The sequence below is a fragment of the Ambystoma mexicanum genome, chromosome 8, assembly GCF_040938575.1.
Source record: "Ambystoma mexicanum isolate Mex_15411 chromosome 8, UKY_AmexF1_1, whole genome shotgun sequence".
Classification (NCBI taxonomy): Eukaryota; Metazoa; Chordata; class Amphibia; order Caudata; family Ambystomatidae; genus Ambystoma; species Ambystoma mexicanum.
The window spans coordinates 907,927,439-907,945,118 of NC_090929.1; the positions used below are offsets into that span (position 1 = coordinate 907,927,439).

The following is a 17,680-nucleotide window of genomic DNA, read 5'->3' on the forward strand; positions in this document are numbered from 1 at the left end:
ATATTTTTGATGAATAGGGCGCCTCCAACCTTCTTATAACTTTTGTGTTCTATAGCATCTTTTTTCAAGATTCTTAGGGAAGATATACTAGAATAAGGAGGAAGTGTGTGTTTCTCTACTTAGCAAATTTGTTATTCCTTTACTACAGCTCCTGCGCCCCCTTTTGTACAGTACACATATCCATCATCCATTAATTCAATTGAGTGGAGGTATCAAAAAAACGAGGACGATTGAGCAATAGAAGCCTGTGGGCATTAATGGGAGGGCATGTCCAGTCCATAGTGCAGGCTACCTCCCGTTTACTTTTTCTTTGATATGCAGAATGTTCTGGTCTAGTATTGAATATAAGAGCATACCAACAGTCTATAGGAATGGAGACTTAGCACTAGGATTACAAGAGTCACCTTGTTGAGCAATGTGTACCTAGTGGCGCACCAGTGTTCTATGGCAATCACTGTAAATTGGGAATCTGGTAGCAAAGTCTTTCCCTTTTGTTGTATCAATGGCTGACCAGAGCTTCCACTCCTCTGCTGACCATACTGACTGACGGTGTATGTATGTTCTTTCCACAACCTTGAAATGTTCTGTTTCACCAAAAATAGTTAAAAGACCTATACAGATACATGTTTAATCACTTAGTCTATTGGATTGAAGGTGAACTGCAGTCTTCGTTGGCCAATATTTCTGCCTAGCAGATTGAAGAATGAATAAGGAAACCAAAGCAGTCAGAGAACAGCAGACACACCTGACATAGCATAACTATTTGCACAGTTAAACATTTAAGGTATATTTCCACTTATTTCAGGCCATGTTGTGGAGGAGCAAATTGTGCTGCTTTTCACTTGCTTTCTAGCCTGAAAAATACATCATTTGACTGAATTCAGGCCTAACATTTCCACCAATAACCGAATTACCATTAAAACCTGTATGCCATTACATCAAAGAAAAATCACATATTTCTTATTTTATTTAAAAGGAAATTTACAAAAGGTTCCATGTGGCTTTACTACCGTGAGTACAGGACGATTTATGGAATTCAACAAAACGCCCAGTGCCTCCCATGAGACTCCTTGCCCCATGTGTTGTATTATAGTGTTTATTGAAGATCCCTTTATGAAAAATACTACTTCTTCCTCTCTACTCCTACCCTGCTATCTATTTATTTGGGATTTTGAGTTTCTGGGGTGGAAATGCATATTTTAGAAGAGGGTGAATAACAGAATAAGCTGCTTTCCTGCTCTCTGTTGCCCCTCTGTCTGTTGATTGGAGTATCTTCTGAAATAGTCAAGTGTTCAGTTTAACTTTGACAATTGTATCTGGTTTGTAGATTGGATTCACGACCGATCCACGCATGGCCCGCTCATCTCCATACCCAACAGATGTTGCACGTGTGGTCAATGCTCCCATTTTCCATGTGAATGCAGATGATCCTGAAGCTGTAATGTACGTCTGCAATGTTGCTGCAGAGTGGCGCCACACCTTTAGCAAAGATGTTGTGATAGACTTGGTAAGTCAAACATTTTTCTGTTCTATTAGAAAGATGATAAATATTCGCCATCTTAGAAATGCTTCCTATTGCATATCAGTTGATGGAAGTTCAGTGATATTGAAGCAATGCTCTGTTTTTTAAAGAAAGAAGGGTATGGAACTAAAGTGTTCTGCTATTATCTCAAATTGGTGCAATTTCCTAAATCACCTTTGTTTGGTTAATAGCTTTTGTGCATTAGGATATTATTGTCGATCCAGCAAATGTGTCTTTCATATATTTTGTTAGTTCACTTAAAGTCTGAGCCGACTTTAAAAATTGAAATCACCATCAGAAGTGCAGTAAGAAAAAACAATTAATAGAAAATTATAAAACAAGCAGCGACTTACCAGTTATAATAGAATGGTGTTCTTTGACAGGCAACATCCTCATTATTTTCTATGTATATCAATTCTTAAACATTTAAACAAAACATCTTTCGGGGACTTGTGCATTTGTTATGTCTTCGTTTAAGTGCCGTTATGAGGCAGCTCTGTAAGAAACATTGCTGAAGGAAATTTTGAACAATCTAGAGGCCAAAAGGGCTATTGATTAGATGCCCAATATGGAATTAAGCCACGCCAACATTTTGTTTTTCAGGGCCTCCCTGGATTCAAACTGGCTTGGCCTAGCAACATTGGTAATTGTGAAATTCCTGGGATCCAGGGAAAAACTCCTTAAACTGGGGTCCACAATGATAGCCATTTTGACTTTTCTTTGTCTGATATCCCTACAGGAAGTCGAGGCAGCAGTAGAGAATGACTTAATGAGTGGTGTACTAGCTTTTCGTGAAACATTAACCCCCCCGTCTGGAACAGGGGTTACACTCTTCATCAGGAGGGGCACACTAGGAGCACACAACTCTATGCAGACTGTTTAACAGCCTTGGTGTGATGGCCATTCTTGGGAGAGGAAGTTTGTGAGAAGTTATCCTTTTTCTCAACTTCGAAATGGTTTGGTTTCTTCGGGATGGACGGGGAAGTGGAAAGCATATTCGAACCTACAAGAGCCACCCATCTCTGAAAATCCCTGATGCTCGAGCAGGCCTCAAGGTCCCGCAAAAAACTGCTCTTGGAGACCTCGCCAGGATTCTAGAGTTTTGGAATCCACCATCCCCTTACCCAAATTGGCCACTACATTTTGTCCTAGCTGGTTCCACATTGTCTTCAGCTTAATTAGGACAGGCGGAACTCCTCTCAATATGTATCCCTCAGGGTAATCCACTTCTTTATTCTTGTCATCCCTCCACCCCCATTTAACCCTCCACCGTTAACTTCGGGGTTAACTATCGTAGACTTGGGGGGGGGTGAAAAGTAGTGTCTGGGGGTCGACAGCATTATCTTTGCCAGAGAAGTCATTTTGGAACTCCTTGCCTATAAGCAGCAGTTTAGAGCATGCAAGATGTTCCTGCTGCAGCTTTAATCTGCGTTTGGCACTGAGTGGCAGGACCTCCAGTACACGGTTGTTGCTCCTAAGAGGTGTCAGTGGAGATGTAGATGGGAATCCTCCCTACTCATGGCAAGGGTCAAGTCATTGCCTTTATTCTTACCTGACCCTCGTCGCATCCTTGTCACTGGCATAATAAAATGAAAAGACTGGCACACCACTGAGCTTTTTCAACTCCAAAAACCTCTCACCATTAAACACTTGAGAAGGAGACAGCCGGCAATAATCGCTTACCCTGCAAAAATGGCGTAATGCTGAGTGAGCGCTTCAGCAGCTGTCTGGAAGGTGCTCAGAAATATGGGAAAACGTCTTTGCACCAATCCTGGTTTCAGGCCGCCGACCACCAAATGCGAGCAGACAGCGACTAGAGGAAACCGCGGGGCTGGGGGGTGAAACAGGTAATGGGCTAGAACAGGGACTATGAAACCACAAGGAGAGTAGAGATCACAGCAGCGGCAGCGTAGTATTTGCGGCTGTGATTCTTTGTTTGAATGAAATACATTTCCAATTTTCATGGCACTTGAGGACATTTCACAGATTGAACATTCAGAGGCATCTTGCAAACAGCAGACTGCTTAGCCAAGATAGACCTAAAACATGCTTTCTTGATGACAACAACAAATATACCCTCCTGCATAACTAACACACACTTGCACACTCCTACACATGCAATATATTTGGGTAGGAAAGAGCTTTTAATTCATGTGTCCATTCTTCTGTCTTCGTTCTGGCTGTCTTTGTTTGGGAGATTGAGCTTCGCAAAATTCTTTAAGTAGACCAGGACAACTCTCCAGGTGTGATAATCACACATCATTATGCCTGGTTGTCCCTTTCCAGGCCTGGAGGACTGGAAACATGGTGGCTTTTCAGAGTTTTCATGAGATACATTTGCATAGAATTATTCTAAATATATGTACATTTTTCCCATGAATATTAATGAGGGATATCCTGAAAACCCGTCAGGTTTGCGTCCCTTGAGACCTGGAGTTGGCAACCCCGACACTGAAAATATGATTGTTGTGCCCCAGGACAAACAAATGTGCATGTAACGCTATCTTCCAACCTATTTAAAGGCTTCTGGTTCCTCATCAAAGGAGAGCAATTGGAAGTGCCCTGTGTGAGAAACCTGAAGGTGTCTCACCCGCTAGTCCCCGAGGATCTGTCATCCAGGTGGCCAGGACATGGCCATCACTATTGGATCCAGTTGCTGTGGGTGGGCCAGTACGGGGGGAGGGGGGAATCACCTGGATGAGGGGTCCTTGGGGAGTGGAAGTGGGACACCGACAGGTGAGACGTGATACCCCCTTTCCTATAACACCTTTTCCCCATCCTACCCCGTAGGATATTCAGAAGTTCTACCCCCGACCCTCACTTTCCAACACAAACACTTTGCTACACCGTGACAGACAACGGACTAGCACCTGAGCCGTTTACCTGCCATGTCCCAACACAAGGGTCAGGAAGAGTCAGGCAATTGACAAAAACGATGCACACTTGAAGGCCCTTTCCATTCCCCACAGGGATAAAAGGCAGAGCACGAAAGCACACTTCGAGCAATGCCGAATGCATAAGGAAGCAGCTATTCCGGAACAGCAGTTCAAACAGAGGAGAAAGGCGGAGAGACCAGGAGGGAATTACCCTTTCCCTTTTCAACTCCGACCCACAAAGCCTCTGAAAGGGAAGTCATAAGACCAGTAAGTCCAGCTGCTGTGTGCTGTGACCGGTGTCAACGCCACGCAGGGCCCTTCTGCACTGATAGCCAAAGCGTGGAGAAGCGATTGCCGCTGTGGTGCCGTACTTGACTCCCGAAACAAGAAATTCCAACAGTTCAGCACAGCCAGTGAGTCGGAGAAGACAGATAGTAAAACCGAACTGTGCTGGGCCCAAGGTTGCAGTCGGCAACCTTAATGAACAAAGAGCTTGTGTAATTGAACTTTAAAGAAAACCTAGAAAAAGGTACTGAAGCAGAGCGGTCAGGCGTCACGGGGCGCTCATTCGAAGGACTCTGAATCCTTTTTGGGGTTGTGTTGTTTTGCGAAACTACGAAGACCAAGAGCACATAGGAGAGGCTAGTGTAAAGTGTCAAAGTGTTCCTACGAGGGTCGAGCAAAACCACTTGTACACTCGAATCTTTGACACATGAGAGAAAACTGATTGACCTGTGTAACTGGCAAATGGGAACCAGACTGAGGGATGCCTACAAATCAGGGTAACCAGGGACACACTCGAGAACCAGATATTAATAGAACTGTGTGAAGCCTGGCTGGGGGCTTTATGGGAAGCCTGGCTGGGGGTTTTAAGGAAACCCTGACCAGGGGCTAAGACGCAAGCTGAAATAAAGAACAGAACCTAAGAGATTTTGTGAACTGTGGCAAATGTGAACCCGACGGAGGGATGCCTGCGAATGAAGGGTAAATAGTAATATACCCGTGAACATTGTGACGACAAATGTGAACCCGGCTGAGGGATGTCCACAATGGATAGTTGGTGAAACAGTTATTGAGATTGTTAAGTGATAAGTTTTTGAGTGAAAGGCTGTAGTGAAACCGATTGAGGCCATAGTGAAACGTTGTAAGAAGGATCAGAGGCCGGTTGATCCAAGAGGCGAAGAGCAGTTGCCCAACGTGAAAAGTTTGCTGAAGGAACTTTTGTTCGTTTATTGTTTTTGGTACAACCGGTCTTCTAAGGCAAGAGACCTTTGCAGGAAAGAGACTTGGCCCCTGGAAGGTCCCTGCATCGTTGAAAGGAACTGTAACCTTATGCTGGCGAGGCCCTGGAGTGTGCTGTACTCAAAGGTCTTGCCTTGTCCTGTGCTAAAAACATGGGGAAGGGAGACCCAGCTGTATCATCCTGGCTTATCATTTGGTGAACACTCTTTTCTTGAGAACATTATCCCACACTATTTTTTTACTTGGATGTTAGGATTGGCAATAGATTTCTTTTTAGTATAGGCCCTTTTTATTTGACAAGGCACAAAAAGGACTGCTTTATTATTATTTGATGGTCGTAGCTTGCTCCCATCTTAGGTTTAGACCCTGTGGAGCATGTACAATTGAACAAGCTTAAACCTGGCGTACCTAGACACCATACTCTTACGTCCCGTCCCCTTTCCTCCATACTGCAGGGGTGTCCCTTCCAAGGGACGGGCGACAGAACCTTTTTCAACAGAAAGAACCTTCTTCCCCTTTAAATTTAGAGGCGTGCAGGGGTGCGGCCCTGGGAGCATGCGCTGACCTGACTGCGCCCTCCGGCGCCACACCTCAGTCCCCTTTTCCGCGTCTACGGGAACGGGCTGAGTTCACCAGTGCTCCTGGGTTTGGCTTCGGCCATGTAATTCCACGTTCGAATGCTTCTTCTCTTCTGTCTTTTTGTCTTTTTATCATTCAGGTACTCGGTCCTCAGACGTAACACTCCTCCTCGGCGCGTGTCGACTTCTACAGAGTTCAGCAGGTGTCCATCCTGCGACAGGCTCTTTCCAACTAAAGAGCCCAACGCCCTCTCCCTACGTTGCCTTGGCCCAGACCACGGCTGGCAAGCTTGTACCGCATAAGACGCACTCTTCTCGAGGTCTCTGAAGAACAGACTAGCCAGGTGGAGGGAGCTCTTCCAGAGATCGCCTCCAGAGGACCTAAAGGACTTCCTCTATCATTGATCATAGCCCAAGGTAGAGCCGCTCTTTTCCAGCGCACCCAGCACGAGTACCGAGGCTATATCCGCAACCGGCCGGCAGGCAGAGGGGTTGGTTGATCCTCCCGGTGACAGTGCTGAGGGACCGGAAGGTTCTTTTACCGGGTGGTTACCCGAGGGGCCACGCCCTAGTACTGGCAACATGTCCGAGGGGGTGCCTATACGCAGTTCTCCCGGCAGATCCGCCGAGGGCGAAACGCCTACCAGGCCTCGGCCTGAGGAACAGGGTAGGCCTCATGATCCACACTCAAGAGTCCTGGACGGGGCTAGGCCCAGTGAGCCAAGCAACACGACGCAGGCACGTGGAAGGCAGCTTGACAAAATGGTCGCTGTGCCAGACCTTTCTGACATCCGCCCGATACCGCACCAAGGCAGGGAGCAGGTGGCAGAACATGCGTCAAGGTGGGACTGGTGTCAACCAGGTATGTGGCCTACAGCCTACCTTTCATTTGCGCAGGGCAGGTTTCCGCTGCGTCCATATTGGCAGGGTACGCAACAGCTCCAGCAGTCGCCCGCTACCCCGTCAGTATCGCCTTTCACCCCTGCGGCCCGTGAGGACAGATTTTTTAAAAGGTTCCTCAGGCTCATGAAATCTCCTCGGATGGGGGGTCATCCACAGGGACGCCATCAGGTACGTGCTCCCGCCAATGGCTCTGGCGCCGCAGGCCCCAGTACAGGCGCCCCTGGTCACCCTACGCCACCCGCTCCGGCCCTCCAACCGATAGTGCAGGCGGTTCCGTACCAGCCTCCGGCTCCGGTCTCCACACCCCAGCCTTCGGCTCCCAGCACCCTTCCACCGGTACCGGACCAACCGGACCCTCAGGTGGACACAGATGAGGAGGAGGACCCTTTCACACCGTCATCAGCCAAGGCCTTCCATGAACGTCTTGCGGGGCTGGCAGAGTACTTTGGCCTTCCTCAACCCGAGGTCGAGCAACCATCAGAGGAGGTCCTCGCCAAAGTCCTCACGCTACGTCCCGCAGTGAGAACAGGGATCCCGATGCAGAAGGACGTAGTCGCCTTGGCCAAAAAGGGATGGCTCAAGCCCCACTCAGTCCAGCCGGTCAATCGACGCCTGAATGCAAAGTACAGTCAGATGGAGGGGGATACACTCTTTCTATCGGCCCACCCTCAGCCGCAAGCTTCGGTGATTGCTGCGGCATCACTATACTCCAAGCCTCAGTCGTCCTTGACCTCTTCCTCCGCGGCGCTGCTAGGCAAGGAGGAGAAGATCTTGGAGGCATACGGGAAGAAGCTGTATTCCAACGCGTCCCTGCATCTTCGTCAAGCCAACGCGGATGCCATGCTGGCGTTAACGAGAGGCTTTGGCAGGAAATTGCCGATTTCCTCCCAGAGCTTCCAGCGCAGAGCCAATCACGATTTAAGGCGGGACTGGCAGAGACCAAGATGGTGGCACAAGACATCATGGAGTTGCACGCATGCCGTAAAGTCAGACCTCCACGGAGCTCCGTCCGCGATCCTGAGACAAACGCTTAACTTTCGCTGAATCCAGGTCTACAACACGAGTTGAGGCCAGAATATTGTGGGGGAACCGATTGCCAGCACTCGGCAGCAGTACTGGGCGGAATCGGAGTGCGGACGACGGAAAACGGGAAGCCCGAAGCCGAGCCCCCTGGGACTCCAAGATGGCGGCGCCCGCCGTGGAGTGGGACTGAGACATCCTCGGCCCCCCGGGTCATCCTACGGACCGCAGCAGCTGTGGCGGCCGCTGCGGAGGAGCCTGTCACCTGCTCCGCCAGCGGACACTCGAGAGCGGGAGGCCGGCGCCGATGACTGCTGCGGCTGCGGAGGTCGGAGGAACCGCTGCATGGGCGCGGCCAGGAGGAGGTCGTATCCGCCGCGGACGCTGGAACAGGGAACACGGAGCAGTTCCAGCGGCGCGAAGGTGAGACCGACCGTGCTCACAGCTCACAGCTGAGCGGAGACACGGGGAACGGAACGGAAGGCGGCGGGCCCCTCATTAACGCTGGAAGCGGGACCGGGTCCCCTTCACAACACTCCCTAACGGGATCACCTCCCAGCAGCCTGAGGGAGCGAAGCACGGCCGGCCTTGGGGCCCAACATTGACTCTTGCGAGGAGGATTGGCCTAGATCTGTGGGGCCCCTGTCGCCCTAGTGGCTGCCTGATACGCAGGAAGACCCCAGCAGAAAGAACCCACCCACAGCACTAAGGCCCGGGGGGGAGAAGGGCGAACAATATAGTGACTGAGAGCCCCAGGGAGTCCGACCCACAGGCGGTGAGACGACACCTGCCTGCCGGTAGCCCATTGGAGACGTAGGCAGGAACCAGAAATAAACTGAACGCAGCCTGAAGCCCGGGACTTATTTGCACCACATTGACTCCTAGAACAAGGCTCTCCATACAACCTGAGCCCACAGCCACTGGTCAAGATTTTGAAATCTAACCTTGGAAACACTAGCTGCTAGAAACAACTGAAAAGCTAGGGTTGGATCCCTGGAACCGAAGTTCCCTTGAAGCCCACACGGAAATTTAGACACAGGGGTCGTCGACAGACCTGCACTCCGCAGGGGGTAGCACTTATAGACCTCAGACCAGGAGATGTCTCCCCCCAGGACCAAGCCGAAACTAGTCACGATGGACTCCTTCACGACAGTCAGACCCCAACGGCAACCATCACAACAAGACCGAGAATCCCCCGAAGATTTGCCTCAACAAATGGAAGATCTTAAACACACGCAAGTCCTCCAAGCAATAGCTGCCCTCCGCACATCACTCGAGGGGCGGCTTGAAGAGGTGAAGTCAGACATGCAACTCATGTGGCAGGACGCCCGCAACCTAACGGAAAGAGTCACGGTGACAGAAACCGCCCTGCAGGAAAATGTTGAGAACACCCGAGATCTAAAGATGACGGTCAGAGATCTGGAGCAAAAGGTGGCAAGGCTAGAGGCCCGCTCTGAGGACGCAGAAGGTCGGGCGCGCCGTAATAACATTCGTATACTGGGGGTCCCTGAAGATCTGGAAGGCCCGGACCCGACGACCTTCATTGAAACGCTCCTACAGCAAGAAATAGGGGCGGCAAACCTCTCCCAGGGGTTCTCTGTCGAAAGGGCCCACAGGTCTCTTCAGAAACGTCCCCCACCTGGATCTCACCCACGACCAATCATAGCAAAGATTTTAAATTTCAGAGACCGCAAAACCATACTACTAAGGAATGACTCAATAATAGTTATATACCCGGACTACACCCCTGCAGTACAACGAGCCAGAAACTCTTACATTCCAATAAAAGCCCGGCTGAGAAAGCTCAACTTGAAATACATGCTCTTATACCCGTCACGTCTCAAGATTCTATGTAAAGGGAAAGCAACGTTTCTAGAGACCCCAGCCGCAGCTAACATGTGGCTTGAGCATAACAACCTGGCGGACGACAAGGAAGAATCACTGAACTCAGACCGAGGATGACCACCCACCCCCCGGTGAACGCAAGCAATGGGCAGTCCCTGCAGAAAACAAAAGGTAATGAACACGAACTGTAGACGAACGAATCACTATGAAAGTCCTACTACAAATCTCGCAACATCGGACGTGAGATCGGAGGAGCATGCAAGCGGCGGACAAACAACCCACCCCACCAGAAAAGGTGTAAGCAGTTTGCTCACACACAACCTGATCCGGAAGGCCAGGAGTGGCCTGGAAGGCTCAGGAACCCCTGAGCGCTGCAAGTTAAAAGCAACTGCTAGGGGCAGTTTGGAAAGTTTTGTTTAGTTTTTCCCCCATTCAACACAATGGGATTTACACAAGTTCAAAAATCTCCAACCAGCGAAGGACTTGGGGCCGGAACGGGAGGACGGGTGGGGAGAGGACCAGGACAGGATAGTAGGACAAACGAGGTCAACAGGGGTCGGACAACTGTGAGTGTTACTCAATTACCCTGTAATGGCGGCTAAAATAAATATAAAGATATTGACCTGGAACGTGAGGGGTCTGGATTCATACCTACGCCGGAATAGAATCAAGTCCTATTTGAACAGAAAGAGAGTGCAGATAGCGCTACTGCAAGAGACACACTGCACGGCTGAATCCCTAGCGAGGCTAAGTGAACACTGGGGAGGCCAGGGGGTCGGAACTTCGTACTCTAAGTATGCAAGAGGGGTATATACTTGGATTCACCCACAACTCCCTTTCCAGGTAATTAAGTCTGAGTCAGACCCAGAGGGAAGATTTGTAATACTATGGGGCAGGCTAGAACAAATAGATATTTGCATAGTGAACTCTTACCTCCCCAACACTAACATCCCATCGCACCTAAACTCCATGTACGCCAGGATTGCGCCATATAGGCATAGAATCCTTTTTTGGGGGGAGACTTCAACTGTGTCCATGATTCGACACTTGACATGTCCTTCCCGCATCCAAAAGGGCCCTCAGCGGCTACACCAGCCCTCTCCCTATTAACCGACAGGTTACACTTGGCAGACACCTGGAGAGAGTGTCACCCTGACGCTCGAGAGTACTCATATTTCTCCTCTCCGCACGGTCTCCACACCAGACTGGACTATGTTTTCATAAGCAACGAACATCTGCCGCAAATAGAAGAAGCCCAATATCTGGGCAGAACTATTTCCGACCACTCGCCACTTCTGGTGGGTTGGAATCACACTGACCCCAGACCTCCTATTCCAATGTGGAGAATGCCGATAGATGCCCTGGGAGACCCGATATTTAGGGAAGACCTACACGAATTCATAGAAAGCTTCATTGAAAGAAACACCAGAAGCGTGGACCGCTTAAGCACAATGTGGGACGCCCTAAAAGTAGTAACGAGAGGGGAAATCATGGCCAAGGCAGGGGGCGTTAAGAAACAACTTAGGGGCGTGCTGATCCACTTGGAGCAGCAGATAGAACAATTGGAAGCAGCCCCGGTTGCCACGGAACAAAGGGAGGATAACCTCAAAGTACTTAGAACTAACTCTACCTTAGCATGGAATAGGCTCGCCAAATTTGATTATGCCACCAAAACTAATAGAATTCATACGGAGGCAGACAAACCAGGCAGAATGCTAGCCTGGCTCTGCAAGAAAGAACACCCCAGGCACACAATCACTGGGGTACAAACTGAAGAGGGAGGGGTAGCACAGACACAGCAAGCCATAAACGATACCTTTAAGGGCTTCTATGAACGCCTTTACTCTCATAACGACCAGATCCCCCTAGAGAAAATCATGGACACCCTTGAAGAGATAGGACTCCCCAAGATGCCCCCAGAACAATCAGAGGCCCTAGATGCAGATATCACAACTGAGGACATCACAGAAGCTATTAGATCACTAGCCACTTGCAAGACGCCTGGGAGCGACGGTCTGCCCACTGAGTTTTATAAGGCGTATGAGTCCACCCTAACGCCCCTGCTACACGAGGTCTTTCAGGAAGCACACGAGACAGGGATACTACCCGATAGCATGAGAGAGACCCTCCTGATCCCGATTATTAAGCCTAATAAACCCCCTGATAGATGCGACTCTTACCGTCCGATAGCAATGCTTAACTACGATGCGAAAATCCTGACAACAGTGTTAGCCAATAGACATGAAGACCAATGCGGCTTCATACCAGCCCGAAACACAACCATGAATTTGCGCAGAGTGCAGCATGTTATCGCCCAAACTGAAGCTTGCACAGAAGCATACGCACTGCTGTCCCTGGACGCCATCAAGGCGTTCGATTCAATCTTTTGGGAATGGCTATTGGCGGTTCTGGAGGGGTTTGGCTTCGGCCCGAGGTTCATTAGGTGGATCAAGATACTATACACGAAACCTAGAGCCAGAGTAAAAACTGGGAAGCATATATCGGAGGTCTGGGACATATGCAGAGGAACCAGACAGGGTTGTCCCCTCTCTCCCATGCTCTACGTACTGGGCCTAGAACCCATCGCTATCTATTTTCGAAAGCAATTTTTTGATGCTGGGATCCGGCTGGGAGACACTGACCACATTATCTCTCTTTATGCGGACGATGTCCTATTATTTGTTAGGGACCCATACTACAATGGGCCCACGATGCTGGAAGTCCTAGAGAATTTCGCGAAGGTTTCTGGAATAAAATTCAGCAGGGCAAAATCCTGCCTCTTCCCCCTGGCAAATCTTAAGGGAAAGGAAACATCGGAGCTTCCTTCGGTGGGAATACAGTGGGAACACACCTCATTCAAATACTTAGGCATACACATAACGCATTCCCCGGAACAAATGCACAAGCGCAACACTGAGTCTGCTCTCCCGACCTTGAGGAAATCTATGGCCTTCTGGGCGAAACTTCCCCTATCCATGATGGGCAGGGCCTCCATAATCAAAATGATTGTCCTTCCCAGATTCTTATATGGATTTCAGAATGTACACTTCTACATCAAAGCGCCCTTCTTTCACCTACTGGAAAGTATGCTGAGAGACTTCCTGTGGGGGAAGGGAAGACGTAAGATAGCGCTTACCACCTTGTCATTACCGTATACTCAGGGGGGAATCCAACTCCCAAACTTTGAAAAATACTATTTGGCAGCACAGCTTAGCTTTGTCACCAAGTGGCTAGCGGACGATGCCACATCGGAGACGCCACTCCTGCAGCCACTGGTCTCCCCGTTGTACATGAAAGAACTTTCCTGGGCCCCCACCCACCTGATAAGGAATGCCCCCCTAATGGTCACCCTTGGACGCAAAATCTGGCATAGGACCGAATCCCTCGCCCATGTCAAACACCAATACTCCCCGAACATACCGCTGGTCTCGGACCTATGCAGATCCCCCGGGGACCTGCAACACCTCAGGCACTGGGAACAGAAAGGGATATACTCATGGGGGGACTTGTACACGGGGGGGGAGTTCAAAGACTTTGAAACGCTTCAAGAAGAAAATGATGTTCACACAGGCCAGTTTCTGTGGTATCAAAACTTAAGATCCACGGCACGTGCCAGATGGTCGACATGGCCAGAGGAACCAGACACAAACCCCCTGATTACGCTACTGTATGAACTGGGAGAAGGAGGGAGACCAGTGTCTCAGATCTATAGCCACCTAAATGACATCCCCAACCCACGCAGTGCTGGACTGAAATCCAAATGGGAAGCAGACATAGGCCGAGAATTAACAGTTGGGGAATGGGAAAGGGCTCTGACATTTCCTAAAACAGTATCCAGGAATCATAGATTTAGGCAAATACAATTGAATCTTCTGCATCGGACATACCTAACCCCATCCAGGTTGGCCAAACTCCATAAAACTCAGAGCTCCAAATGCACTTGGTGCGAAATGGACAATGCGGACCTGCTCCACGCATTCTGGCGGTGTGTCAGGACACAATCCCTGTGGTCCTCAATACAGCAGACAAGTGAAAATCTGGGGCTGACCAGATATGAATGGACTCCTGCGGAGTGCCTACTCGGCACATACCCTAGACCAGCAAAGCTAAAGCACCTCGTTAGATTAATGGACATTATGTGTATCCTGGCTAAGAGGACAATTGCAATGTCCTGGAAGAAACCATCAGGACCACAACAGAAAATTTGGCACAGAGAACTGAAACGATGGGTGCTGGTGGAAACGAAAGCCTGGGAAGAGAGTGTGGCCAGATCCACAGATGCCTAGAGTATGACCTTAGACGCCTGGAAAGGACTCACAGACCCCTTGACCTACCCCTCCGACGATAAGCCACCTTGAGCCAGCACAAACCTACAGTAGAAAAACCTACGGACAGAATTGGAGTCCTCGAGGCAGCCCAATCATAACTTCATGCGATCCCTGCTAAGGGAGGTTCCCCTCCGCTGAAAGTCCTGCCCCCCACCCTGTGCCCCCACTCGGCACCGGCTTCCCAGGACACAAAATACTTGGAGATAGTTAAAGTTTCAATGTTAAGTTGTAAATGTTAATAATCCGAGATGCAATGTGATTTATTATTTGATGGCAGTCATGGTAATTATCCTGTGCTTGTAACAAATAACAAATGCCAATAAACAAATTTGAAAATAAAACGGAGTTCACCATGGCCCTGACACCTCTGGCCGGGCCATCTGCATTGCCATGGACATGAGAAGAACAGCCTGGCTCTGTGCTACTAAATTGAACCCGGATGTCCAGGAACGCATATTAGACCTTCCGTTCGAAGGGGGTGACCTCTTACACTCCACCACGGACGAGGATCTGGACAAAAAGAAAAACAGCTCTCAAACTGCCAAGTCTTTATCCATCCTTACAAAGACCACGCCCAAAACGTACACCCAGTCACAGCAACGCTCGGACAAGGGGCTTACATATGGAGGGTTCCGCGGCTTCCAAGAGCGGAGGACCAGGTAGCCTGACCATTCGCTGACCCAACATTGGCCCAAACAACAAAAAAGGGGGGTGGGGAAGGGCTTTTTCCAGACCCCCTCCTCCACAAGACCCTCAGAGGGAAAGAAGGCATGACACGCCCATCGGGGTACACATGTCTCCAGTGGGGGGTAGATTTGCTCTCCATGCACAGTTCTGGTGCCAGAATTCTGCGGACCACAGCCTCTCCTCCCTCTTCCCCTCCACTCCCACAGGTTGGGACAGCAACTCTTTTAGTGGAGATCCGCTCCTTCGTCGAGAGCCAGGCAGTGGAGGAAGTCTGAGCTTCCCAGAGAGGCTTGGGTTTCTACTCCAGAATTTTCACCATTCAGAAAAAGAACCAGGTGTGCCTGAGAGTTGTGCTGGACCTTTCCACCATCAACCTCTCCCTACCTCTATAAAAATTCAAGATGGTTACGCCAGCTTTAATAGCAGAGACATTGTGCAGGGGAGACTGGATGTGCTCCCTGGATCTGAAGGACACATACTTACACGTCCCGATCTGGCAGCCTCATCGTTCTTTTCTACGATTCAGGATCATGGGCTACCATTTCCAAAACAAGGTGCTTCCCTTTGGCCTCAACTCGGCCCCCAGGGTCTTTACCAGGCTGATGAATACTGTGGCAGCCCTCCTCGGGGCTCAGGGCCACCACATCTATCCGTACCTCAACGACTGGCTCGTCAGGGCTTCATCTCTGGAGGCGGTGCACCGCACCCCTCACGCCCTCATGAACACACTTCACGATCTGGGCTTTTCGCTCAATCTCAAGAAGTCGTGCTGCAGCCTACGCAGACTCTGACCTTCTTGGGGCTCATCTGGGACACAGGCTCCGAGAGAGTTTTTCCTTCGGTGGACAAGATCACGGCCATCAAGAGGGCCACTGCGTTCTTCCTCAGCAGAGAAGTGACTTCGGCCTGGTGGTACTAACACCTACTGGGTCTCATGGCAGCGGTCCTATTGGCCGTCCCCCACACAAGACTCAGGGTGAGGAGGATACAGCTGCACTTTGCGGCATCATGTAACCAGAAACTGGGCTCTCAGGCAGAGATGATCATCGTTCCTCCTTCTCTTCACCTAGACCTCATTTGGTGGTCCAGGGACTACAACCTGCGGACGGGCAAGCCCTTCCGGCAACCTAACCCACAGGTCATCATCACTACAGACTCCTCTCTCGAGAGATGGGGGACCACGCTGAACAACCACAATGTCCATTGCACCTGGACCCAGCAGGAGTAGGAGTACCACATCAAATGGCTGGAACTGAAGGCGTTCTGGCTAGCGCTCAGAGCCTTGCTTCGGGTTTTGAGGGGAAAGTGGTCCTCATTCAGACAAACAACTTGACCGGCATGTTCTATGTCAACAAGCAGGGGGGGGGCTAGCAGGTCCCGTCCACTGTGCAGACTGGCAGCGAGCATGTGGGAATGGGCCCTGGAGAACATAATCTACCTCACGACCGTCCACCTTCCAGGGGAATCCAACCTGGAGGCGGACAGGCTGGGATCAGACAATTAGGAGTGGCAGCAGCTAAACAACCTCATACTGCAGGAGCTCTTCAGCAGATGGGGAAATCCCCAGATGGACCTCTTTGCCTCCTCGCACTACAAGGAAGTCCCAACAGTTCGCCTCCTGGCAGGGGCAGAGCCCCGGCTCCCTGGGCGACGCATTTCAGATTCAGTGGCACGGCATGACAGCATACGCCTTCCCGCCCGCGCCGCTGATACACAGGGTGATATGCAAGATCAAGGAGTCTCACCAACTCAGCGTCATTCTGATGGCTCCATGGTGGCCAGCCAGGCCATGGTTCTTGGAGCTGCTCAGCCTCTCGGAGAGACCCCCCATTCGCCTTCCGACGGGCCCAGCACATCATCTGGCACAGCAGTGGGGCAGGGTCATTCACCCCGCGCTACAGAATCTAGCCCTCACAGCGTGGTTCCTGAGCAGGTCACACTAGGACACCTCAGCCTGCCCCAGCATAATCTACAGATCATACTGGGCGCTAGGAAGAAAGCTACCAGGGCCCAGTATAACAGCAAGTGGACCAGGTTCTGCCAGTGGGCAGACTCTAATGATATCAACCCCCTTGCATGTACATTGGACAACATTCTCTCCTTCTCGGCGCACCTCGCCCCCTCTGGCGTGCAGGTAGACACTTGCCGCACATACTTGGTAGCCATTGGGGCCTACAGAAACTCAGAGGAAGAGGTCTTCTCCTCTTCCAACCCGATTGTCAAGAAGCATCTGACGGGACTCGTCAGACTCTACCCGCTCATCAAGAGGCCAAACGCTCTGTAGGACCTTAATATAGTGTTGGGTGCCCTGGCGCACAAACCATTTGAGCCAACGGCGTCCGCGGACATCGGGCTGGTCACCATTAAGACGCCCTTACTAGTCGGCCTCACCTCGGCTCTACTTAGACAGGACAAAAGGCTTCCGCAAGTTGGACGCTCTTTTTGTCACCTTCGGCGGAGCAAGACCGGGATATCAGGCCTCCAAGGCCCGTTGGATAGTCTTGGCCATCAAAGAAGAGTACGAGGGACAGCATAAGCCACTGCCGGCCAATATGCACGCCCACGCGGTCAGAGCCAATGCAACGGCTATCGCTTTCCAGCGGCATGTCCCCTAGTAGGTCATAAGCAGGGCGGCCACATGGACCACCCCTTCGGCTTTCTGCAAACACTACTGTTTGG

The 17,680-nt window shown here is 50.5% G+C and overlaps 1 protein-coding gene across 9 annotated transcripts in view; it reads left to right on the forward strand.

Annotated features, from left to right (window-relative positions):
• The window catches only part of OGDHL (oxoglutarate dehydrogenase L), a 2,607,259-nt gene that overhangs the window by 1,152,203 nt on the left and 1,437,376 nt on the right, over positions 1 to 17,680 (forward strand). For all 9 annotated transcript variants that reach the window (XM_069610806.1, XM_069610810.1, XM_069610809.1 and 6 more), the window contains one exon: positions 1,328 to 1,507. In XM_069610806.1, coding sequence (XP_069466907.1) covers positions 1,328 to 1,507 — 180 coding nt within the window. The remainder of the gene's footprint in view (positions 1 to 1,327; positions 1,508 to 17,680) is intronic.